Genomic DNA, 26,455 nt, shown 5'->3' on the forward strand with positions numbered 1-26,455 from the left:
TCAATTGCTCTATTATTGAAATTTGTTTCTGGTTATTCAAGCTTCTCATGTTCATATGTTTTTCAATTTATTTACACTTTGATCTTATTCTACTTTGACTTACACATTTTAAAAATATTTTACTTAACTGCTCTGTTTCTCTAATATGTTTCAGGTCTTTTCCAGCTACTCTCTAATGTTACCAAGTGCATTACAATTTATTCACTCAACCTGTGTTCATTTGTTTTTAAATTCAGTTACTTTGTTTTGTAAATTTCAAAAATATTGTACTCAATTCATCTGTTCCTTGAATATTTTTCAGGTTAATTGGAGTGTCTCTTCTCAAATGGATCAAAGTCTACACTGTATTTTGAGTGCATGCTTTCAATGTTTCGTATTGCCTCCAGAATGAACATAAACTGTGCGGTAAATATTTGTTGCAACTTGATTTTTGTCTACAGTATAAAACCGAGGTTTGTGCATGCTAAATTTACTGTTCATTAGTCTGGAATGTGTTATTAGTTAGGCCTATGTGCATCTTCAGTAGAATTCAAACTAATCATAATTTCAATTAGATAACGTTCTCTAATACATCATCATCTTCCATTCCAACATACGGTTCATCACAATCCACTAATATTTTATTCGACTGATATCTTTTAGTGATCAATATTTTATTCAATTCAAAATTCAAGTTTTTAATCGCAGTCATCAAAATATAGAGAACCAACATAATAATATTATATCCTTGAAATAAGTTTATTAACATTAAAAACAAGCTAACTTGTAATTGACCGAGCGAAGTGAGGTCTAAGATTCAAGTCGACGGTTTGGCATTTCTCTTAATGTTTAAATGTTTATATGTTGCGCATTTACGGCGAAACGCGGTAATAGATTTTCATGAAATTTGACAGGTATGTTCCTTTTTAAATTGCGCGTCGACGTATATACAAGGTTTTTTGCATTTCAAGGATAATAAAAGGAAAAAAGAGCCTCCTCCATACGCCAATATTGGAGTAAAAAATCAGACTATAGAATTATTCATCATAAATCAGCTGTCTAGTGGACTATAATACTACCCGTTCAAAAACATCGAACATCTTGAAAATGTATCTTTCCATCAACTTTGTAGACAGTTGCAGCCAGACCTGATAACAGCGCTCACACTCACATTCCGGAACGACACGTCACGGTACGATAGGACAGAAAGCTCTATGTTTATTTAGGATTTTTTCTAGACATTTTAAATTGATAAATTATTTATTAATTTTTAAGAAAACATAACAAAAGGTCAACGTAACTTACTGAGCGCGAGGTCTACTGTTCACAGAACTACTAGTACACTATTCATGGATTGGTTTGGCTACAAATTGTTTATAAATAGGATAACAAGTTAGAGAGTTTTATGATGAACGTTCAAAGATGATGTTTTATTTTATTTTTATCTTGTTCATAGATGTAAACTTTTAATAAAAAAAGTGTTAAAGAAAAAAGCACATTTACAAAAATATCAATATGTGTTTAAATAATTATGGTGGATCATAAATATATCACATACTACTCTTGTAGCTACTCCGTTTGGGCTACTCTTGGTTAGAACTAAAAATCTTAGACATCTAAAGCCGCGTTTACACCAAAGTTATTAACAACATTTTAATAACCTAATCTTTATAGATTCTATTAGATTGAACATAACTTATCATACATTATGATGGACATATGTGTTTGTCAAGTTGCGTTCAAAGTAATAGAATCTATAAGGATTAAGCTATTAACATTTTGTTAATAACTTTGGTGTAAGCCCAGCTTAATTGTGTAATAAAATTATGTTCTTATGTAGTGTGTATTCTTAAATATGTTCTTAAGTATCTTTGTAATAAGTGTTATGTGTTATTAGTTGTGACCCATGAGTATTATGTTTGTTGTTAATGCATTTTTGTCGAGTGATTACTATAATATAAGGCATGGGACTCCCGAGTCTTACTAATTGTCAATTCATTTAATTGATCAGTTATCTTTATTACATTTTTGTATTTGTTTCCCTTTTTTCTATGTTTGCTAATTTATATTCAAGGATTCAAGATGCAGCAGTTTATATTAATTTTAGGTATTATTTAATTTTAATTTAAATATTTATTATCTAATTTCAATTTCTACTTATGTACTGTATTTTAGTATCTAGTATTTGTGCCGGTTGCACAAAAGCCGGTTAAATGTCAACCGTGATTAATTCCACAAGAACCAATCAGAGAAGCCGTCTTTTCAAAAACGCCTTCTCTGCTTGGTTCTCGTCAAGTTAATCACGGTTAAAATTTAACCGGCTTTTGTGCAACCTAGCCTTAAACCAATGAAAATTATTTTTCCAATATTGTATTTCAAACATACCTATTTTATGTAAAGAGGATTTCTATCATAATCTTGTACTAATAATTTATTGTTTTGAATTATTGTTGTTACAAGAATAACAATTATAAAAATTGTTTAGAATTTTGTTTTACAGATGGAATTAAATAGAGAATGCATTTATTCAAATGCTAATTAAGATTTTCGTTCAATAATAATTATAAATTTTGTTTTGTTAAATAGTCATTGAGCTCTTGAAGAATATTATTGAATTGTTATAAATGAAAAATATGTTCTGTTAAATTGTCATAGACTGTTGAAAAATTGTTGAATTGTTAAATATTGTTGAAAAAAATATTGTAAATTTATCATTACAATAATATTGATATTGATTAAAATGGAGTGGAATAGATTGGTTATAAGAGGTGTTGTGGAGGCCATTTTATTATATTAAAATTATCTAGGAAATTATTTTGTTAAATTGTCATTAAGCTGTTGAAGAATATTGCAAAATTGTTATTATTTGAAAAAAATACTTTGTTTATATTTTCATAAGCTGTTGAAAAATATTATTGAATTGTAATAAATAAAAAAATAAATGTTAAATTCTTGCGAAAAATATTTTGTAAATTTGTCATTACATTAATTATATTGATAAATAATATGATTGTTTTTCAAATGTGGTGGAACGGGTTGGCTATAAGGGGTGTTGTGGAGGCCATTTTATTTTATTAAAATAGTCTAGAAAAATTGTTTTGTTGAATAGCTATTGGGCTGTTAGAAAGTATTGCTTAATTATTACATTATTGAGAAAATTAATTTGTTAAGTTGTCGTAAGCTGTTAAAGAATTGTTAAAGATTGTTGAAAAAAATATTGTAAATTTGTTATAACAATAATAATATTAATAAATAATATGATTTTTTGTGGTGGAACGGTTTGGCTAGAAGGGGTGTTGTGGAGGCAATTTTATTTTATAATTGTCTAGAAAAATTGTTTTGTTGAATAGCTATTGGGCTGTTAGAAAATATTGCTTAATTATTATATTATTGAGAAAATTAATTTAAGTTGTCATAAGCTGTTAAAGAATTGTTGAATGTTTAAGATTGTTGAAAAAAATATTGTAAATTTGTCATAACAATAATAATATTAATAAATAATATGATTTTTTTGTGGTGGAACGGTTTGGCTATAAGGGGTGTTGTGGAGGCCATTTTATTTTATAATTGTCTAGAAAAATTGTTTTGTTGAATAGCTATTGGGCTGTTAGAAAATATTGCTTAATTTATTGCTTTATTATATTATTGAGAAAATTAATTTTTTAAGTTGTAAGCTGTTAAAGAATTGTTGAATTGTTAAAGATTGTTGAAAAAAAATTGTACATTTGTCATAACAAAAATAATATTAATAAATAATATGATTTTTTTGTGTGGAACGGTTTGGCTAGAAGGGGTGTTGTGGAGGCCATTTTATTTTATTAAAATTGTCTAGAAAAATTGTTTTGTTGAATAGCTATTGGGCTGTTTTTCAAATGTGGTGGAACGGGTTGGCTATAAGGGGTGTTGTGGAGGCCATTTCTTTTTATTAAAATTGTTAAGAAACATTTTTTTACCAAGTTATGCCTTTTGTAAACTATAATATTACTGAATTGATTGTACCTACAAACTTTTCTATTGATAAAACTATGATACCTTTCTAAAAACGTTTTCTATTTTCAAGTTTATTTCATGAGTTACCTTCGCCAACTTTCTGTTGTAAATAAACTAGGTACGATAAATGTGTTATTAAATAAACTCAATCCTTCTACATTGTTGAAAAACGATAAGGCAATGTTGCGGAGCTAGAAAAGGATAGCAGGATAGCACTCTCTGCTTTGTCGAATGATAGACAAGGACAGCAACACCAATGTTAACCAAAAACTGCCATCATAACAGGGACCTTACTATATAGATATTCGTTTGGGGAACGACTAAAGCTAGGCGCACACCAGTTAGTCAAGACAAGACATGATCAGACACGTTTAGTCACAATACTTCACATTGATGCTTATGACGCAACTCACACTGATTAGTCATTGCAATTAGACATGTCTTCATAAGCAACTATGTGAAGTATTGTGACTAAACGTGACTAGCCTTGTCTATCGTAACCGGTGTACGCCCATCCTTGGGATGGGAAAACACCTGTTAGTCAAGACACGACTAGTCACAATACTTCACATAGTTGCTTATGGAGTCATGTCTAACTGCAATGACTAATCAGTCTGAGTTGCGTCATAAGCAACAATGTGAAGTATTGTGACTAAACGTGTCTGATCATGTCTTGTCTTGTCTTGTCTTGACTAACTGGTGTGGGCCCAGCCTTGTAGATGTTTTATAGGTGTTGGGGAATATTGTATATGTCTACCAACCCAACACAATATTATGTTCAAGTTACCTGGTTAGGTTCACTTCAAAGGGTCTTATTTATTATTAAAAACATTTATGCTTCCATTATAACAATGTTGGACAGACTGGAGTGAAGCCGACAATAGGCTAATAACTCCTATTAAACTGCGTTTACACCAAACTTATTAACAAAATGTTTATTTCTCCATCTTTGCAGATTCTATTAGATTGAACATAACTTATCATACACTTGATGAACATATGTGTTTGTCAAGTTCCGTTCAATCTAATAGAATCTATAAGGACGGAAAAATAAACATTTTGTTAATAACTTTGGTGTAAACGCATCTTAGGGTACGACTGATATCATCAGGCAATTTTTTTAAATTAAATAATATTTGATTTATTTAAATTTTAACTCACATGTTACACACCTATACATTTTCAATAGATGCTCTTGAGAATACAGAGGTTCTTGAACGTCAGAGAAAGAGGTACTTTCTTGAGACTCCAAGAATTCAGTTCACACAGCATAAGACTGAAAATAAAATGAAATTATTTAACAAATTGATAATTTTATTTCTAGGTTATGCATGTTTAATTTTAAAATACAGTAAAAGGTTAAATTAATAAGCAATGAAATATATTGAGATGTATAAAGCTGAACACAACAGTGAAAGTGAAAATATAATTCACACAAGTTGTAATCGGACTTTTCACACTCAGCCCAGCCAAGTAAGAATAATACTATTGGAACTTATGGTAATTATATTTTCTCTGTTCACTTTCACTGCGAATCCAGCTTGAACCAACAGTTAAACAATAACATATTATGGAAAACAATATTGTTTTGATAGCTAAAATACGTAGTTTTAAACTCTTTAGTAAATTACAATTAGAATTGAAGAATCAATGACAAATCAAATTATTCATTTATTAATTTATATAATAAGTACATTATCAAAATGATGGGAAGAGGAAAAATAAGGTAACCTTTAGCTATTCCTCTCCCAAATTTAGATAACACATAGTCCGAAACAGGTTAAGTCTTGTAGTTCTTCAATTTACAAAATTTTCAGTAATTAATTGTATCATATTGTGGTGATACTGTATCATTTATGGTGATACCATAAATTAAATTAATTAATAATTCAATTCACAAATTAAATAATGAAGGATAAACAATTAATTGAATCTGATTTAGTTATAGGTATATTTGAATTTTATAGGTTGATAATTCAAGTTGATGAGATAAGTTAAGCCAGTTACACACACATCGATTTTTGTACGTGCGATTTTGAGCCCCCTAAAAATGTCGGTTAGCCTCAAATTAGGTCACCCAATCGTTAGGACCCAAGTCATAAATTGTCTAGCTGAAGCATTGGAATTTGGTGCAATGGTTTTCAGAAACAAATTAATACAGTAATAGGTTGAATCTCGTGTACCAGATATGGAGTACCTAGTGGAATGAGTGCAATAAGAACTAATTTATTTATTTTCGCCCCACTTGGATGTAATGAGCTGGTTTACGTGCGTCATATGGAGGCCGAAAGTGATTGTTTTCTGACCTGACCGGTAAAATTTTTACTGCCCTAGGGCTGTAAAATAACCTTGAAGTCAGCTGATTCTGATTTGATGTAAACGTGTTTACAAAATAGTTTATGAAACGGAATCAGTTTATGCTTCTAGAATCGAATAAAGTTTTTGCAATAAGATACTATCATTTTATTTGGATGAATGAAATACAAATAATGAGATATTATAAACTATTCAATTCAATTTTCAGAGTATAATAGAATCTAACCTCAACCTCCTAGTACAGCGTTTATCATGGAGCATGGTGGATAAACGGAGTCATTTTAGGCTTTTAGAATTCAATAAAGTATTCTGTAATAATATACTATCATTTTTTTGGATGAATAAAATACAGATAAGATATATATTATAAACTATTCAAATAATTCTATTTTCAGAGTAGGATAGAACTTCTAACCTAAACTTCCGTTGACATTCAGATTGGCCAAATTTCAAGTGTGCTAAAACAGCTGATCAAAAACTTTTCATTCTTTGTGTTTATCATTCAATAATCAAAACATTTATAATAATATCATCTTATTGTCATTTGGAAGAATAAAAAGTATAATCTCAACCTCTTACATAATTGAACATAATCTTTTAGGTTATTTAGACAAATCAGAATAAAAAATAAAAATACTTGGACAATTTCTTGATATTCATATTACCTCAGATTTGCTAGAGCTATGACCTTCCACTTTTGCTTTCGGAAGTGCTTATAATAGACATTATTCTCATATATATATTGTTTATTTTCCTGTGTGGCGAAAAATAACGTTCTCACCATGGGCAAAACTGTTTTTCCGGCTCTCAATCTTTTCTAGTCCTCGGCCTACGGCCTCAGACTTGAAAACCGATTTCGAGCCAGAAAAGTCCCATTTTCGGCCCTAGGTGCGAAATATACTATTATTCCATGAAAACATAGAACGGCTCACAGACAAACTCCAGTACGAGCCTTAATGACATATTTGACAGTATAACATTACAATAATTAACATACAAAAACGAAATTGCCTAATGCATTTTAGCACACACTAAATATTAGTTTGTATTTCCTCAAACAAGGGTGTACAAGTTTCAACTTATTTTATCCATAAAATTTGTTGAATAAGAATTGATATTGTGGGATCCCTCCAAAATTGAAAAACACAGTTCTATATTTGTCACATCCACATTTATAGTGATGTTCACGTTATAATGGCAGTGGAGAAAGATAGGAAAACAACGTTGCCGATCCTCTGTCTTGTCAATGCTTTCTATAGACGGTAGCTAAAAAAGGTTTATTGATGTAATATTAACTGTTCATTCTCGTTTAAAATAAACATATTTTATTAAGCAAAAACTTATATTTTTCAATAATCTCGCAATTAATTTTCATAATTAAGATGAACTATTTTCTTAATTGATTATTAATTTTACATTGTTTTTTGCTCTGGCAACAGAGCAAAGCGAGAAAGAGATAGCGCTATCCGCTTTGTTGAATGATAGACAAGGATAGTAATACCATTGCTGATCAAATACCGCCATTATAACGTGGAGCTCATTGTATAAAAAATGTGGATGTGACAGAAATAAAACTGTGTTTATCAACAATTTTATTCAGACTAAAACCAATAATTATCTTTAGAGCACACTGCACACAGGGACAATAATGGCGTCCACTAGTAGCCGCTATAAGTGGCAAATGCCAACACACGGGGACATAGCCCCACCTTACAGGTTCGAACAATATACTGAATTTTACTAAAGATAGTATAAGTTGATAAGAATGGTTCAGGTATATAAAGTTTGGAAGTTTTGTATCAAGATGAGATGATACTGTATCATATCGTGTTGTTACTGTATCATTTATGATGATACCATAGAGAAAAGATAGCAATAGAAGATATTCCATGGTATAGGGATGAAAAGTTTGAAAGTTTAGTATCAAATTATGGAGTTGTGTATCAAGATGGATGATACTGTACCCTTTATGGTAATACAAGATGATACAGTAACTGTATCATATTGTGTTGATACTGTATTATTTATGGTGATACCGAAGCGAAAATATAGCATTAGCAAGATATCCCATGGAATAGGGATAAAAGGTTTGAAAGTTTTGTATCAAATTATGGAGTTGTGTATCAAGATGGATGATACTATATCATATTATGTTGACACTGTATAATGTGTGGTGAATGGTGATACATTATATCAACACAAAATCATAGGTAGCCTACATTATCACCACACAGTATCAACAAAATATGATACGGCCTATACCATGATACATCTTCTGCCATCTTTCCTCCATGATTTTACCTCATCACACCATCCCTTGAGCGTGACAAACACACCACGCCACCGGCAAGCGTTGAGAACTTCCTCAACGCGGGCGCTACCTACGCTCACCAAAGTTGCGGAAGGCCGGATTCACACTTCCGGATATAAGTGGCTGAGCTGCCACTTCCGGTCACACCAGACCCACCTGGGCGCCGCAGGCCTAAAAGTCACCGAAACATGTTAGGTTAGGGTAGGATAAGTTTATTGTTTAAAATGACAACTTAGAAACAAATTTGATTCGGTTGAATTGATTCTTCATACACGGTATTGATTCATTTATTCATTGATACAATTGGAAAAAGTGTGTGAAACACAAGTCTGTGCAATTTAAACATACATGTAAATGCATGTCCTACCGTCAGTGGCTGGCCGCCCGATCGTAAATGTAAGTTGTTTGGAACTTTGGGAGAGAACAACAAATTGTCACCCATCCAATGACAGTACAGGGCGCTAGTAATTACAAATAATATTAGCCTACCAAAAATATTGAAACTGAAGTTAATATCGATATCAAAAACAAAAATCGAGATACTTAACCTAAAAATTTGAATTGTTTATTGTTTGTAGATAAAATTATCATAATAAAATTAAAGATTTATGATGAATTTAAAATGCTCTCGAGTATTTGAATTTCAACATTTTAAAACGAGAGTCAAAATTCAAAATTAGTTAAAATTGTTTTTACTGGAAGATTGTTCGCCAGATCGTGAGCGTTCTTCAAAGTTTGGCGGCATCATGCCTACCCACCCAAACATTTTTATGCGCTTCCAAGCATTTCCTACGGAAACTCTAATCTTATTTTAAAATAACTATCAATTGCAATTATTAATTTGTTAATAATAGTTTACTTACTTGAACAAATTGCTTCCAGAATCATACATACCTACTGTACCGTACTATTTTGACTGTTTGAGACCCTACTTAAATAGCTGAACTATCACAATAAAATTAAGACTACTGTGATGATATTGAATCATCATATGACTAGTGTTTTTCTTCTTATGTTTCTGTTATCAGATGTTGAACTATTTATTCTAATTTTGAATCTGTTATGAATTCATTACTGATCAATAAAGCCTAGAATGCAGAGGTTTTTCATTACAATTTATTGATCAGTAATCAAAAATCATCAAATCAATTCATCTTATCAAATACGAGTCAATCAATTTTTATTCTCTATTTCACAATTTCTATTCAACAACAAATGTATAATCTTCAAATCTTTTCTGGAAACGAAAACTGAAAATTCGCGTTACGATGGACAAATTTTTGAAACCAGACAAGTTTGATGGTGATCCGAATTCTCCAACAGCTCTACAAGAATGGAACTTCTGGATAAAGACTTTTGAGAATTTCATCGCATCTTTTGACAAAGAAGACATCGATGATGAAAGTAAGTTGCGGTTGCTTACCAGCTTTCTATCTCATTCTGTTTATCAAACAATTGCCGACAAAAATTCATATACTTCGGCTATTGACGCACTAAAATCTGCATATGTAAAACCAATAAATGAAATATTCGCTAGACATAAATTGGCAACTAGAAAACAGTCTTCAGATGAGACAATTGACCAATATAACCAAGCTTTACAACAACTGAGTAAGAATTGTGGGTTTGCAGATGTTGATTCTGAAACTCATAGGAAAACATACATTCGTGATTCATTTATCCGGGGCTCAGCTCTCATCAGATAAGACTGAGACTTTTGGAGTTTGACAAGCTAACTTTTGATGAAGCTATTGAAAAAGCACGTGCCTTGGAATCTGCCAGAAATCAATCAGCTTCTTACTCTTCTGAAATAACTCTTAATGCCACTTCAAATAATTCTTCAGAAAATTCATGTAAAGAAACAAATTTGTCAGCTGTAAAAACTGGAAGCTCAAGTTTTCAAAAATGTTATTTTTGTGGTCGTCAGCGACATAAAACACGTCAGCAGTGCCCTGCACTAAATGACTCATGCGAAAAATGCCAGAAAATAGGTCATTGGAAAAATGTCTGCAAATCTACTAAAACTTCTTCATCTTCGGCGCTTATTGCAGCCTCTACTGTTCTTGAAAATGCTACAGTACAAGCTCAGGTAAACAACATTCCTACTTTTGCTTTGATAGATACAGGAAGCTCTGAGACATTTATTTCACACTGTTTTGCTAAAAAATGTGGACTTGAAATGTACCCTACAACTGGTGCAGTGTCCATGGCTTCAACATCACTAAGAAAGAACATTTCCTTTTATTGTGTAGCTCATTTAAAATTTTCAGGTCAACATTACCCCAAAACAAAATTCAGTGTATTGCCTGATTTGTGTGCTAATGTTATTGTAGGACATGACTTACTTAATCAACACTCTGAACTTAGAGTTTCATTTGGAGGAACTAAACCCCCATTGACTATCAATTATCTGGCTCCAGCAAAGATAGAACCTCCACCACTTTTTGAGTTTTTAACTAAAGACATTAAACCTATAATTACTAAATCCCGAAAGCATTCTCTTGAAGACACTAGTTTCATGGAGAAAGAAATTGAGAAACTGCTAGCTGATGGAATTATTGAAGAAAGCAGGTCTCCCTGGAGAGCTCAAGCATTTGTAGTGAAGAACGAAAATCACAAAAAGCGAATGGTAATAGACTATTCTCAAACTATTAACCGATACACACATCTTGACGCATATCCCCTCCCTAGTCTTGACGATATTGTTTCTAAGGTCTCAAAAAACTCTGTATTCACCACTATTGACTTGAAAAGCGCTTACCACCAGGTACCCCTACGAGAAAAAGATCGACCTTTCACTGCATTTGAGGCATGTAGCCGTTTGTATCAATTTCGAAGGCTTGCTTTTGGTCTGACAGATGGTGTACCCACTTTTCAGCGAGTCATTGATAATGTTATTAATAATGAAAAACTTGAAAAAACGTATGCATACCTGGATGATGTGACAATATGTGGTAAGAATCAGAAGGAACATGATTTGAATCTCAAAAAATTCTTAGATGCAGTACAAAAATATAATTTTACAATCAATACAGAAAAAAGCAAATATTCACTTACTTCAATAAGCTTGCTTGGCTATAAAATTGAAAATGGGACAATTTCTCCTGACCCTGAACGTCTGAAACCATTGCTCAATCTTCCACCCCCAGATAATAGAAAGGCCCTTGAGTGAACAATTGGAATGTTTGCACACTATTCCAAATGGATATCCAATTATTCAAGAAATTGAAATCTACTCTCATAAAGGCGACACATCCATTTGAAAGATTAAGCATGGACTTCAAGGGTCCTCTTCCATCAAAAACTAAAAACAAATATTTGTTGACAATAATTGATGAGTACTCTAGGTTTCCGTTTGCATACCTGTAATGTATGTAGCTATGAGGTTGGCAGACGTGGTTGTTTTCGCGCTCTGTGTGGTCATAAAGGTTATGTTGGCATGATGAATCGTAGAAATAATAAAGTGAGTTATTTAAAGTAAGTGGTTGTGTTTTATTCATGGTTATCATATTTTACATTGGCGACGAGAAATTGGAAGTTTCATTAGGCGTGTTATGGCGGCGTTTATAGGACATATTGGAGCGTTTGATGCCAGTGAGGAAACATGGGAGTCGTACATCGAGAGACTTGAGATTTTTATGGATGCAAACGACATCAAAAAAGATAAAAAGGTTTCAACGTTATTGTCTATAATGGGACTCAAAACATATAATCTACTGAAACATTTGTGTGCTCCGGATAAGCCTACTACAAAGAAATTCGAAGAACTTGTTAGCTTAGTTGGAACTCATTTAAATCCAAAGCCTTCCTTTATTGCTGAAAGGTACAAGTTCAGTTTGCGAAATCAGCAAGAACACGAATCAATTGCTGATTATATTGTCAAACTAAAAGAACTTTCAATCAATTGTGAATTTCAAGCAAATTGGCCAGATTATTTGCGGGATCGTTTGGTGAGTGGTCTGCGGAGTGATGCAATCAAAAAGAGGCTGTTAGGCGAACATGAGTTAACGTATGATGCAGCGGTAAAAATTGCCTTGAGTATGGAGTTAACAGACAAGGAGGCGGCTTCATTATCATCAGTTCCAGTAGGCCTCCAAAGGGAGGAAAAGATCGCGCAGCTTCAGCGTCATGGTGGAGGAGGTAACAGGCCGGTGGAGAGTCAAGGGCGTGGCCAATCAACAGTTCATGGACAGCACGGTGCCTGTTTCTGTTGCGGCAAGTACGGCCACCGCGCTGGAAATTGCAGATTCAAATCGTACAAATGTAACAATTGTGGGAAAAGTGGACATTTAGTTAAAGTCTGTAAAGCAAAGGGTAAGTCTTCTTATTCATTTAATAATAAAGCACAAAACTATGTGGATTGTGCAGATGTTGGGGGTAATGATGGTTTTAAATATCGAGATGATGATGAAAATTGTAATGAAAATCATTATTTAACCAATCTATATACATTGAAGTCAGAGTATGAGCGTGACAAAATTAATAGTGTAACAAGAATCAAGCCAATCACACTAGAATTGATAGTTGAAAACAAACCTCTCTTATTTGAGGTTGACAGTGGGGCTTGTGTATCAGTAATTAATGTAAGATGTTATGAGGAAACCTTTTCTCATCTGGAATTGCAGCCAACAAATTTAGTTTTAAGTTCATATACTAATAATCCAATCATACCTAAGGGCAAAGTGGCGGTTACAGTCAAACATAAGAACAGGGAACACCAATTGACATTGTATGTAATTAACAATGGTGCAAATCCATTGATTGGTAGAGACTGGATGAGAGACCTCAAATTGGTAGTTCAAATCCCAGAAGCTAAAAATTTGCATTCCGTAATTAGTAAACAACCCATTAATAACTCAGAAGTAGGTTTAGTTCATGAGACAGAGTTGATAAACGAGTTGTATAATAAATATCCAGGTGTTTTCACAGACAAGTTAGGTTGCTATAAGGGTGAGTCAGCACGTTTAGAGTTAAAGGATAATGTTTATCCTAAGTTTTTGAAACCTAGGACCATCCCTTATGCATTGCAAGACAAAGTAAAAGCAGAAATAGAGAGGCTAGAGCAGGAAGGCATTTTGGAAGCAGTAAGCAACAGTGAATGGGGTACTCCTATTGTACCTGTAATAAAAAGAAATGGTGAATTGAGAATATGTGCCGATTTTCTTAGTTCTACTGTTAATAAATGCTTAGTTGTGAATCATCATCCAATTCCTAAAATTGAGGACTTGTTTAATAGATTACAAAAAGGTGAAAAATATTCAAAAATAGATTTGTCACAAGCTTATCAGCAAGTAAGACTTGATGAAGGATCCAAACATATTTGTACTATAAGCACTCCTTGGGGCCTTTTCAGATATAATAGACTGCCATTTGGTATTGCCTCAGCACCTGGTATTTTTCAACAAATTATGGAAAAAATTCTGGCTGGAATTCCGGGAGTAGTTTGTTTTCTTGATGACATCTTAGTTAGTGGTAAAAACTTGACAGAGCATTATGATAGGTTAACAGAAGTATGTAAGAGATTGGATGCTAATGGTTTAGCAGTAAGTAAGAATAAGTGTGAGTTTTTCAAAAAAACGGTGGAGTATTTGGGATTTATTATTAGTAAGGAGGGATTGAGAACAGCACCAAGTAAGATTGCGGCTATAACAAATGCCCCTACTCCAACTAATGTGAGTCAACTCCAAGCATTTCTGGGATTAGTAAACTATTATTGTAAATATGTGCCTAAATTAGCAACAATTGCAGCCCCTCTGCATCAACTGTTACGTAAAGATAGTGTTTTCAACTGGTCAGTGTCATGTCAACAAGCCTTTGAATTGATTAAAAGTAAATTAATTGCAGCGCCTATACTAGCACATTATGATGCTAAGTTGCCACTTCAATTAGCTACCGACTCATCAGCTTATGGCTTAGGTTGCGTACTGAGTCAGATTCAAAAAGATGGATCAGAAAAACCAATTTGTTATGCTTCTAGAACTTTGTCAAAAGCTGAGAAAGGATATTCTGTGATTGATAGAGAAGCATTGGCTATTGTTTATGGTATAAAAAGGTTTAATCAGTATTTGTATGGTAATAAGTTTACATTACTAACAGACCATAAACCGTTATTATCTATATTTGGGTCGAAGAAAGGATTGCCAGTATATGCAGCTAGTAGGCTGCAAAGATATGCCTTGTTTTTGACAAATTATGATTTCAATATCAAGTATATTACATCTAGAGCCAATGCCAATGCAGATTGCTTATCAAGACTTCCATTGAATGTAAAAGATTTTGTTTTTGAAAATGATAATGTGGACTATGTGGGTACATATTTACAGTTTATCACAGAAAATGACATTCCTATTGATTTTAACTGTGTGAAATTAGAAACAAGTAAAGATACACTATTAAAAAAAGTTTACAGTTATGTTATGTATGGTTGGCCAGAGGGTAAGCTTAATTCAAACATGGAAGATATGAGACCATTTTTCCAAAAACAACATGAATTAGTTATAGAGCAGGGTATTCTGATGTGGGGACATAGGGTTATTATTCCTTCCTGTTTACGCAAAGCTTTGCTGTCAGAATTGCATTGTGGACATTTAGGCATCATAAAAATGAAAGCAATGGCAAGGTCGTATTTTTGGTGGCCAGGTATAGATGCTGATATAGAATGTTTGGCTAATAGTTGTGGAGCTTGCTTAGAACAAAGGCAACTCCCTTCTAAGAGTGTTTTACATGTGTGGGAATTTCCAAGAAACCGTGGGAAAGAATTCATCTTGATTTCTTGGGTCCAATCAATTCACAAATTTATCTTATAATCATTGATGCACATTCTAAGTGGTTAGAAGTAGAGAAAGTGAATTCTACAGCTGCTAAAGAAACCATTTCTAAATTGAGACCTATTTTTGCTCGTTTTGGTCTCCCTCAGTACCTTATTTCAGATAATGGCCCACCTTTTACATCCAATGAATTTAATGATTTTCTCAAGGCTAATGGTATTAGACATACCTTTTCACCTCCTTTTAGACCGGCGACTAATGGACAGGCCGAAAATAGTGTAAAAGTAACAAAAAAACGAATAAAATGTGCTCTTCTAGAAAATGAAAATGTGGAATTGGCTTTGTGTAGATTTTTATTAGCATATCGAAATGTGATTCATGCTACTACAAATGAGAGTCCTGCTATGTTAATGTTCAATAGACCATTGAGGTCACGTTTGGATTTAATTAAACCAAATTTGCAAAGGGTTGTTTATGATAAACAAGACAAACAAGTGGAAAATTATCGGGGAGGTAAGACTAGGGATTTTATTGTAGGGCAACCTGTGATTGTTAGAGACTACAGGGGACAAAGGAAATGGATTGAGGCAAACATTGTTGACAAATTAGGTCCAGTAACATATTTGGTGAAACTAAATAATGATGTAATTTGGAAACGGCATGTGGATCAAATTGTTAGTGCGCATTACTCAGCTAAAGAAACAACATTCACACGTGATTTATTGTTGACACCACCGAAAGTGAGCTTAGAAGTGGGAGTTCAGAGAGATATAATTAATCTGGATAAGGCATCGCCAACTGATCACATCCCAATCCCCATTCAATCCCCTGGCAGGGAATTACCTTCCAGGATTCCACAAAACAGAAAGTCACAGCCTCAGCTGTCGGGTGAAGTGTCTAATGATAACTCCTCAGAATCAGAAATGAGTAGATATCCAGTGAGGTTGAGAAAGCCAGTGGAAAGATTGAATTTGTAATAGTATTTTCATTGTTAGATTTAAATTTAAGATTCAGCTTGTAAGAGATAATTGAAAATTAATTAGTAATTATTTTTTTCATAAAAACTAACTATTTTGTTATTGTAATTTGACTTGTGTTTGCATTGTTTATGATTTCGATTTTTGAGTGTCACTGGTAATAGTTCTCTTATTGTTGAAATATTTTGTAAAGTTGAAGGGAGGAATTGTAATGTATGTAGCTATGAGGTTGGCAGACGTGGTTGTTTTCGCGCTCTGTGTGGTCATAAAGGTTATGTTGGCATGATGAATCGTAGAAATAATAAAGTGAGTTATTTAAAGTAAGTGGTTGTGTTTTATTTATGGTTATCATATTTTACAATACCCTTGTCCGAATATGAATTCATCAACTGTAATTCAGTGCCTTGTGAACTTGTTTACCACATTTGGTTTACCTTCTTATGTACATACTGACAATGGAACCTCTTTCAAATCCAGAGAGCTGCAGGAATTCCTTCATAATCGAGGAGTAGCCACTTCCATGTCATCACCTTATAACGCACCAGGAAATGGCCAAATCGAACGAGAAAATGGTACAATTTGGCGCACAGTGTCTCTTACATTGAAGCATAGAAATTTGGATGTATCTGATTGGGAATCTGTGCTCCCAGATTCTCTACATTCTATTCGATCCCTATTGTGCACGGCTACTAATGAGACGCCACATGATAGGATGTTCCGACACTATAGACAATCATCTAATGGTATAGCACTTCCAACCTGGCTTGCCCCTTCAAACAAAGTCCTAATGAAAGTACCTATACGAAGAAGTAAATTCGATCCATTGGTCGAGGAGGTGGATATTCTTCAAATCAACCCACAATATGCCAAGGTACGGCTTAGTGATGGAAGAGAGACAACTGTATCATTGAAAAACCTTGCCCCTCGAGGAGAAGAGAGCATTCAAGAAGATAACGATAACAATCAAGATGATACAAATGCAGGATCAAGCCTTAGTGATCACGCAGAGCCTGAGAACAATCAAGAAAATTATCATGAAAATCAAGATGAAACAAATACAGGATTCCCCCTCAGTGATGAAGAAGAGCCTCCTGATGGCACCCTGCGAAGATCTTATAGAGAGCGCAAAATGCCTTCTTATTTGAAAGACTATTCATTGAATTCCTAAAGACGGGAAGAATGTGATGATATTGAATCATCATATGACTAGTGTTTTTCTTCTTATGTTTCTGTTATCAGATGTTGAACTATTTATTCTAATTTTGAATCTGTTATGAATTCATTACTGATCAATAGGCGATGTAAGTGATGACGTAAGCCATTGCTACGATGCCATTTTGGTTTCTAAACAAACCGTTGCTATGGAGAGAGAGCATGTTATTCAAATGGGACTAAAACATCACCTTACATTTACGAGTATATCAATGGAATAATAGATTTCTAAGAGTTGAGAATATTTTTTTCAAGTTCAACACACTCAAATCATCAACTCTCAGTATTTATTCAGATCAAATAAATTTTTTGGGACAGCCAAAGCAGAAAGTCTCACCAAGTAGAGCTTAGTACCATGTCTGTAGTCTGCTATGGAAAACCTACCTGTAGAGAAAGTTTAAGTGCAATTTGAATTATTACCTAGAATTTCATTAGATTGTTATAAAGTTGTAATTTAAAAATTCATATGAATATATTCTGTTTACCTATCGTTTATTAGTGTAACTGTTAGAGTAGACTAAAGCTTAAATATATAGGTTGGGTGTTTTGGTTTAGCCTAGGTACTTATAAGTTTGGTGTTGAGGTTCTCTGGAGTACCTATATAATTGTTTTCAATTCACGTGAAATAGTAAGATATTGAATGAACACAACACAGTAAAAAGATGTAGATGTAGTGACCACTTATCATGTTGTATACTTCCTACATTCTAACTAAACGGTGATGTTTACAAGAATTTAAAAGGGGTAAGTGAACATGATTGTAAAGTAAAGCAAATAATTATGTATTTTATGTGCTACATTCACTGTAAACATAATTGTATTTGAATTATTGTATTAATAATTTCACTAATGTAGTTATTCTAGATAAATTTGATTTTTATTAACAATAACATAACCTAAAAATGTACTACAGAACTTATAGAGGCGAGCTAGACCTTGGGATTTTCAGGAAATCTAAAAAAATGGTATGTAGCCTGCCTTAAGCACTGTAATGTTTACAGTCAGGAACATAGAAAATGTTCGTTTGCTTCAAACCATTTTCATTTGAGATCGAAATCAGACTGTATACATTTTCAAATAAACATTTCTAATGTGAAACAGCAGACTGTAAAACTTCCAGCATATGCTGTGAAAGTAAACTTATAATGAAAACAAAATAATAATAAAAAATTTCAGGTAAGAATTCATGTGGCACTTTAACTTTCTATTCAACTAGGCTTACCATAGCAGCCTATACATACATAGTAGGCTACTATGCACTACTTCATGAGACTTTCTGCTTTGGCTGTCCCAAAAATATTTATTCGATCTGAATAAATACTGGAAATTGATGATTTGAGTGTGTAGAACATGAAAAAAATATTCTCAACTCTTAGAAATCTATTATTTTATTGATATACTCGTAAATGTAAGGTGATGATTTAGACCCATAAAAATAACATGCTCTCTCTCCATAGCAACGGTTTGTTTAGAGATAGAGACTAAAATGGCGTCGTGGCAACGGCTTACGTCACACTTACATCGCCCATAAAGCCTAGAATGCAGAGGTTTTTCATTACAACTACTAATTCAAATAACCAAGAAAACACTAAAACTAAAACTTTCTGAAATCTAAATTGAGTAGGTATCTCTTATTTCTGTTTATTGAATTAAATTGAAATTGGAATAAGAAACAAATAGTAACATTTTTGAGATAGCTTCCCTTACTTCCCTTTGGTCACGTGCTGACTGCTGACAACTTAGGGAGAAGAGAAAATATAATTTCCCTTGCTGACAACAAAAAAGAGAGGGAAAATATAATTTCCCCCTTTTGTCATTATTTCCCAGTGGACTAGCTGCTCAACCGCAGAATTCAAAAGATTAGTCCGGTTGCACATTTGCACAAAAGCTACATAGTCAAATTAAACCGTAATTAATTCCACAAAAACTAATCAGAGGCCTCTTTGAAAAGACGGCTTCTCTGATTCGTTCTCGTGTAATTAATCACAATTAAAATTTAACCCGCACTATGGTATAAAATCATTTGAATGATTTTCAAACACACCCCTGCTATCTGATGACCACGTTATTGTCGGTCCCGGCTGATATATAACAGTCGTGAGGTAAATTGACGGCTTAAATTACAGTAGAACTACAATTATTCTTATTGCTTTTATAAGATAATCGGCGGAATTTCTACAAAAAAAATATGATAAACCGGATCGGATCCTGTCCCAATTGATTTGGATACTTGGTGTCGGTTGCACAAAAACCGGTTACATTTTAATTGTGATTAATTCCATGAGAACCAATCAGGGAAGCCGTCTTATCAAAAATACCTTTTCTGATTAGTTCTCGTAAAATTAACCACGGTTAAAATTTAACCGGCTTTTGAGCAACCGGGCCTTGGAGTTCCTACTGTAAGTATATAATTTAGCCGAGGTGGAACTCCCGTCAGGGACTCCCCACCCCACCAATAGAAGCCATACAAATACTATTATTAAATATGAATCTTTTAATGCACAATATTAGTACACTCCTGTGAGGTCCACGTTATAATGACAGTATTTGATAATCATTGGTGTTGTTATCCTTGTCCATCGATCGACAAAGCTGATCTTGCGTTAACACCTATACTCTATAGAAGGCAGTTGCAAGGCAGAGAATCGGTAAACGCTATTCTCCTATCTTTCTCCACTGCCATTATAACGTGTGGACCTCACTATACCTGTAAGCATAATCATAGAGAAATAATAGCGTAAACAATAGCGAATTTATGTCGCAACTTTTACTGTTATATGTCAAGCCGATTACTGTCGATTATTGTCAATTTTTACTGTTTTGTTGGGGTGAGAGTGTATGAACGACACAATTTGAGAGACTATCAGCGTCACACAGCTGCATGGGAAAAAACTACGTGAACTATCGGCTTGGGATAACAGTAAAAGTTGCGACATAAACGCCCTATACCATGGGATATCTACTTATGCTATCGTTTCTCTGTAGCATAATCAGACAGATCTGATTTACTTCTCTATAGGTGTAACATAATTATGGTGACCTACCTTTATCGTATAGTTACTGTATAGGCTACCTACCTTTCCTAGAGACCCCAGTCATTGGCAACGACTTCAAGCATTAAAGTAAGTAGCCTATTTCTTCAACGTCACAGACATTTTGTAGCTTATTTTCTAGATGCTTGAATTCTCGCGAATGAAGAGCCTTCAATGTAATATTGTAGTACACCAAACGAGCTTGAGGTCACCCGCTGCGTCTAGATTTTGCGCATGATTTCACACTCATTATGTGGCCAAAAACAGCTACCATACTATTAGAGCAAGAACATATTAGGCGTTTTTTCAGGAGCCAACCCAATCGGACAACTTCCTGCCCTACCGACTCTGAAAAAAACGCTTAATATAGTCTCGCCCTTAGCGCGTGGAAAATGCACTAATCAAGTAATAATCTAACGGCATTTAAAATATTATTGTGTGGCCTCAGGCCCCACAAGTATAAAACTATACGAACGTCAAAGACGCGTTGGAAACATTCGGCGCATTTTCAAAATTCGTGGTCTTTTATTGTCATTAACTATTACGCTAGTATAGTTTTCCTCTTAAGATTTAATGCATCCAAATTCAGAGTCTATGACGCTCGTATAATTTGGTCCCTAGAGCCTATCAATAACTAAGTACTGAGACTGAAAATAAGAATTGATTGATACTGATCTAAGCCTAACAAGATGTAATTAATGTTTTTATTGACAATACTCTACCGAATTCTTGAGTTAATAAATCTATTTATTTATTTATTTAAGCCACACGAAGCATTTTTTCAGGCGTTTTCAGACAAGTCAGCAGGGTAACCCAATCAGTCAATATCGCAGAGCTTCCTACCTTGCCGACTCGTCTGATATGCTTGAAAAACACTCGGGTGGTCTTGCCCTAAACACGCACGTCTATTGTTCTATTCCAATGACGGCTGAAAATTTAACACATCATCATACTCTATAATTGTGTCATAGCGTTCATCCTCGAATAACCCTCCAAAGACATCAAACAATATCATTTTAAGTTTTTAAGATAAAATACTTCTACTTTCCTTGATATTTAGTTAATAAATAAATAATTAATAATGGATTTTGTATGATAATATGAATGAATGAATATCTGTGAATATAAAAGTTATTTTAATGTGTAAGGGAAATTATGAGTTAAGCTGCGTTTACACCAAAGTTCATTCATTTATTTTTCTATTCTCAATCACAAATCATAATTAAAATAACTAAAATAATTGAAATATGATTTGGAGAAGACAACAGGCATAGCACAAAACTGTCTTCTCCCAAATTTCTACAAATAAAAGTTTCAAAAAAGAATGAGGTTAGATTTCACTAACACAACGTTAATAACTTAATCTTTATAGATTCTATTAGATTAAATGGAACTTGACAAACACATATTTTCATCAGGTGTGTGATAAGTTATGTTCAATCTAATAGAATCTATAAGCATTAAGTTATTAACATTTTGTTAATAACTTTGGTGTGAACGCAGCTTTAATCTATTTTGTTTCTAACAACAAAAAACTAAGAGAAAAAAACCGAATTCAAGTGGAAAAATGTAGAAAATTCTACTGATGTGGAATTAAAAAGTAGAAATAATTGTGTTATAATATATTGATATTGTGGAATGTGGTAAATGAATAAATAAATGATAATTAGTAGGTACTTTCAAGTGTCATAACTACTAAACTGGACTGACGAAAACGGTTCCAATGGACGACCGTATTCGGCCGAGTTGACGGCCTGTAGATTCGACCGATCCAACGGCCGAACGGATCGGTTGAATACGGTTCCAGTGGACGGTTACCCTTACGCGACTCTAGTCGAGAGCATGTGTTTTGATGACATCGCGGAGACTAGAATCGACTGGTCTGAGTGTCACCATTTGGAAACACACAGAGACTGGAGTCGAGTCTCTTCTCGACCTGAGTCACGTAAGTGTGAGTTGAGCCAAAGGCATTGCACTCGTCAGTATGCAGGTGCTACCTGGTCGTGGGTTCGAATCCATCGAATAGGCATGGACGTTTGATCATCTCATAACTCAGCCTCGCACTTTCCATTACCCACACACAAGCAAATAGCTCATGTGGGCATCATCCACATTAAAAACCCCTATTATTTTTACTTTCCTTGCCCTATTACCATAGGTAAGGAAAGTATTGCTTTCCGAAAAAATTAAGGTACCCCAATTACTATATTTCTATACGTTTCAAGGTCCCCTGAGTCCAAAAAAGTGGTTTTTGGGTATTGGTCTGTATGTGTGTGTGTATGTGCGTCTGTGTACACGATATCTCACCTCATAATTAACGGAAAGACTTGAAATTTGGAACTTAAGGTCCTTATACTATAAGGATCCGATACGAACAATTTCGATCAAATGCGATTCAAGATGGCGGCTAAAATGGCGAAAATGTTGTCAAAAATAGGGGTTTTCGCGATTTTTTTCGAAAACGGCTCCAACGATTTTGTTCTTATTTATACCTAAAAAAGTCATTGATAAGCTCTATCAACTGTCACTAGTCCTATATCTGTAAAAATTTCAGGAGCACTGCACCATCTATGCAAAGTTTTATTTTAGATTCTCAATTATCAGGCTTCAGATACAATTTAAACAAAAAAAATTAAGTGGAAAAGATTGAGCATAAAAATCTCTACAATTAATGTTCAGTAGCATTTTCACCTAGAATTGAAAATAAGCTCGAAATTAGAGAAAATAAGATTATTCAATTGCAAACTGTTAGCAACTGTTGATTCTATTAAATCATTCACTATGAAGAGATAGCAGACTTCGTGTGTCTGCAGCGCTATTGTCCTGTCACCAGCTGGCTCAGATCTTAGAAAAGTAGACTTGAGATGCGCGGGAACCTAGCGTCAGTTGATCAATTTTCATAACGGCAAGGAAAGTTGTGTGAGTGCACCACACCAGATTTTTTATAGAAGTATTTGGGTCTATCTTGACAAACGTCGGTGGCTGCCAAATTTTCAAATTCAAATTATTTATTAGCAATTTCATTCTTTACATCACATTTACAGTATGTAGAGAATTTCTGCTTTGTCAATATAGAAATTAAGCTGGGTTTACACCAAAGTTATTAACAAAATGTTACTAACTTAATCCTTATAGATTCTATTAGATTGAACATAACTTATCACACACATGATGAACATATGTGTTTGTCAAGTTCCGTTCAGTCTAATAGAATCTATAAAGATTAAGTTGTTAAAATTTTGTTAATAACTTTGGTGTAAACCCAGCTTAATAATGACAAAATCTGAATGTCACTTTGGGTTGTATTTATAGATAATCGACTTGGTTGCCTAGCAAAATATATTAACTATAGATGGTTCAGTCACTAGAAAAAGGCTGCAACTTATGAAGAGGACGTCAGTTTGGTTGACTTGCAGCTAGAGCAAGACAGATGGCGGGAGAAGCACAGCGCATACACTGAACTCAATCCATCTTAAGCTGGGTCTTAGTTTGTGCGTAAATTCCGTCGTCGACCACGACAGGGTGAGTATCTCACATTGGGTAGATTTTAATTTGTCTAAATAACCTAAAAGATTACATTGAATTATGTTTTAGTGAAGAAGGATTAGTTTATACTTTTAAATTGCAATATTTTGACATTATTAAACTGCCTTTACACCAAACTTAATAACAAAATGCTAATAACTTAATCCTTATATATTCTATTAGATTGAACATATCTTATCATACACATGATGAACATTTATGTGTCAAGTTCCGTTCAATCTAATATAATCCATAAGGATTATGTTATTAACATTTTGTTTATAACTTTGGTGTAAACACAGCTTTAGAAATGTTTGATTCTTGAATAATAAACACAAATAAGGAATAGTTATTTGATCAAATGTTTTAGCACACTTGAAATTTGTACAATATGACTGTCAACAATGCTTGTCGTCGTCGACTGCGGGAATTTACGCACAAACGAAATTGCACCCTAATGCCGCTGGTATTACAACCTTCATCTACTGTATGAATCATCTATAGTAGACGTATTATATTGATTGGTAGCTAGAAAACAATGTCAAAATCAGCTAAACGATCTAAAGGTGCGTACAGATATACGCGCCGCGAACATGAGAAATTCACTTTTAATCAGCTGACTATATCTGTATTTTTACAGAAACAGTAAGATACAGATATAAAAAGCTTGGCATCAGTTGATTAAAAGTGAATTGCTCATGTTCGCGGCGCGAAGATGTGTACGCAACTTAATAGCAACAAGCAACTAATAACTCATACCCCAACACATATCATATAGTGGGGTTTATATTAATTTATTCATTGAATTATCTTTGCCTATTGAGAAATTATTCTATGCATACAACTTCATTGTTTTAATTGTATTAATTTTTATAGTATTCTAATTTGTATTGTAATTATTGTTTTTGATTAATAAATTTGATTTGAATAATTTGCATAAGAATATATTCTTGTAGAACTGTTCAAACAGTAATTGGATAACAGAATAATGAGGTGGAAGAGAACAAGGTCAAGATAGATATAGCTCTATGCCACATAAATAAATATTTTGTTATTGGTGCCCTTATGGTAATGAGATCAAGGTAGCGGTTTACCGCGCCGCTTATCTCAATAAATAAAAATGTATTTGCTTTTTGTGTAGTTGAGAAGTTGATATTGTGGTAATTATTCATATTGAATGAAAAAGACATGACAATGACAATTTCTTAGTCTTTTTCATTCAGAATGTATTTGTGTTACATATAGATAGGTACCTCAACCTCTCCTATTACCTCCTATTATTGACGAGATCCATCCAGCATAAAGCAGGTCAACGATTGATTGATTTGAAAACTATGAGGTTGCCCTTGGAATAGTCTAGGTAAGCACCTGTGACACCGACACCTCTCCATACAGGCGACCTTAACAATTTTTTTTTGTGTTACAGTAAGGTAATGTATCTTTATCTCGACCTCAAAATCTTCTTCTACCTCCTCATCAAGCGGTTGTCTATGGAATGATCTAGGTAAGCAGCCTGGAGTCCTTTCATTTATTGATTAATTTTGGAAATATATAATTGAATAAAAACAAACATATGTTGTCAAATTCTACACAGTTTTATTTGGTACAGGACCATGGTTTCGTGACCATACACGTCACATTTTCAAGCTGACTAAAGTTGTCACGAAACCATTGTCCTGTACCAAATAAAACTGTAGAATTTGACAATAAATGAAAGGTCTCCAGACTGTTTACCTAGATCATTCCGTAGACAACCGCTTGATGAGGAGATAGTGAGAGATTTTGAGGTCGAGATAAAGACTGTAACTCCTATAAACTGTGTAGAATTTGACAACATAATGTGTTTTATTTAATTATGGAACGGTTCTACAATATTGAAAGTGACTCAGTCAAAATATATGGTAATCTGCATAAGAGCCTAGCAAATAATATTTATCAGACAAAGCAGGTTATTCACTATCTGATTTCTTGTCTAACAATATTGAACCGGTAGTAAAGTTGAACGAATCGTGTCTTCAGTTTACCCGACTTGTCCAACTCACCCGGCAACATTCCAATCAATAACCACAACTCCATTCACGGTCCGACGTCGAATCCAATATTATAAGTTGGACAAGAAATTGGATAAGCTTATGATTTTTTGTTTCTTAATAATAACAAAATATATAAGCAGATAAGTTTGGTTTAAAACACTTTAAACTAAACTATTTTGAGTTAGCTTATACATTGCTAACACAGTAGTCCACTTAGAACTATGGACGATTATCTTTAATGACACGATAATTGAGCTATAAGTGTCAAATATGGGAACGGAACAGACGCGACAAAATTTAGACTGTGTTTTTC

The 26,455-nt window shown here is 33.6% G+C and overlaps 1 protein-coding gene and 1 long non-coding RNA gene across 2 annotated transcripts in view; both read left to right on the plus strand.

Annotated features, from left to right (window-relative positions):
- Positions 1-883, plus strand: part of LOC120353297 — a 49,280-nt gene extending 48,397 nt beyond the window's left edge. Inside the window, exon 3 of the long non-coding RNA XR_005572280.1 lies at positions 302-883. This is a non-coding gene — a long non-coding RNA (uncharacterized LOC120353297). The remainder of the gene's footprint in view (positions 1-301) is intronic.
- An 11,083-nt stretch (positions 884-11,966) lies between these two features.
- Positions 11,967-15,402, plus strand: LOC120353336 (uncharacterized protein K02A2.6-like). The gene is made up of 2 exons (XM_039436635.1): positions 11,967-11,994; positions 12,344-15,402. Exon 2 carries the CDS (start codon positions 12,637-12,639, stop codon positions 15,400-15,402), a length of 2,766 nt encoding a protein of 921 aa, XP_039292569.1. The 5' UTR covers positions 11,967-11,994; positions 12,344-12,636.
- Positions 15,403-26,455: the final 11,053 nt, after the last annotated feature.

The sequence above is a fragment of the Nilaparvata lugens genome, chromosome 10 (genome assembly GCF_014356525.2).
Source record: "Nilaparvata lugens isolate BPH chromosome 10, ASM1435652v1, whole genome shotgun sequence".
Lineage (NCBI taxonomy): Eukaryota > Metazoa > Arthropoda > Insecta > Hemiptera > Delphacidae > Nilaparvata > Nilaparvata lugens.

Bases quoted from the DNA above. Each gene is read 5' to 3' on its own strand.
- LOC120353336 (XM_039436635.1), top strand. From the start codon at position 12,637: ATGGAGTTAACAGACAAGGAGGCGGCTTCATTATCATCAGTTCCAGTA.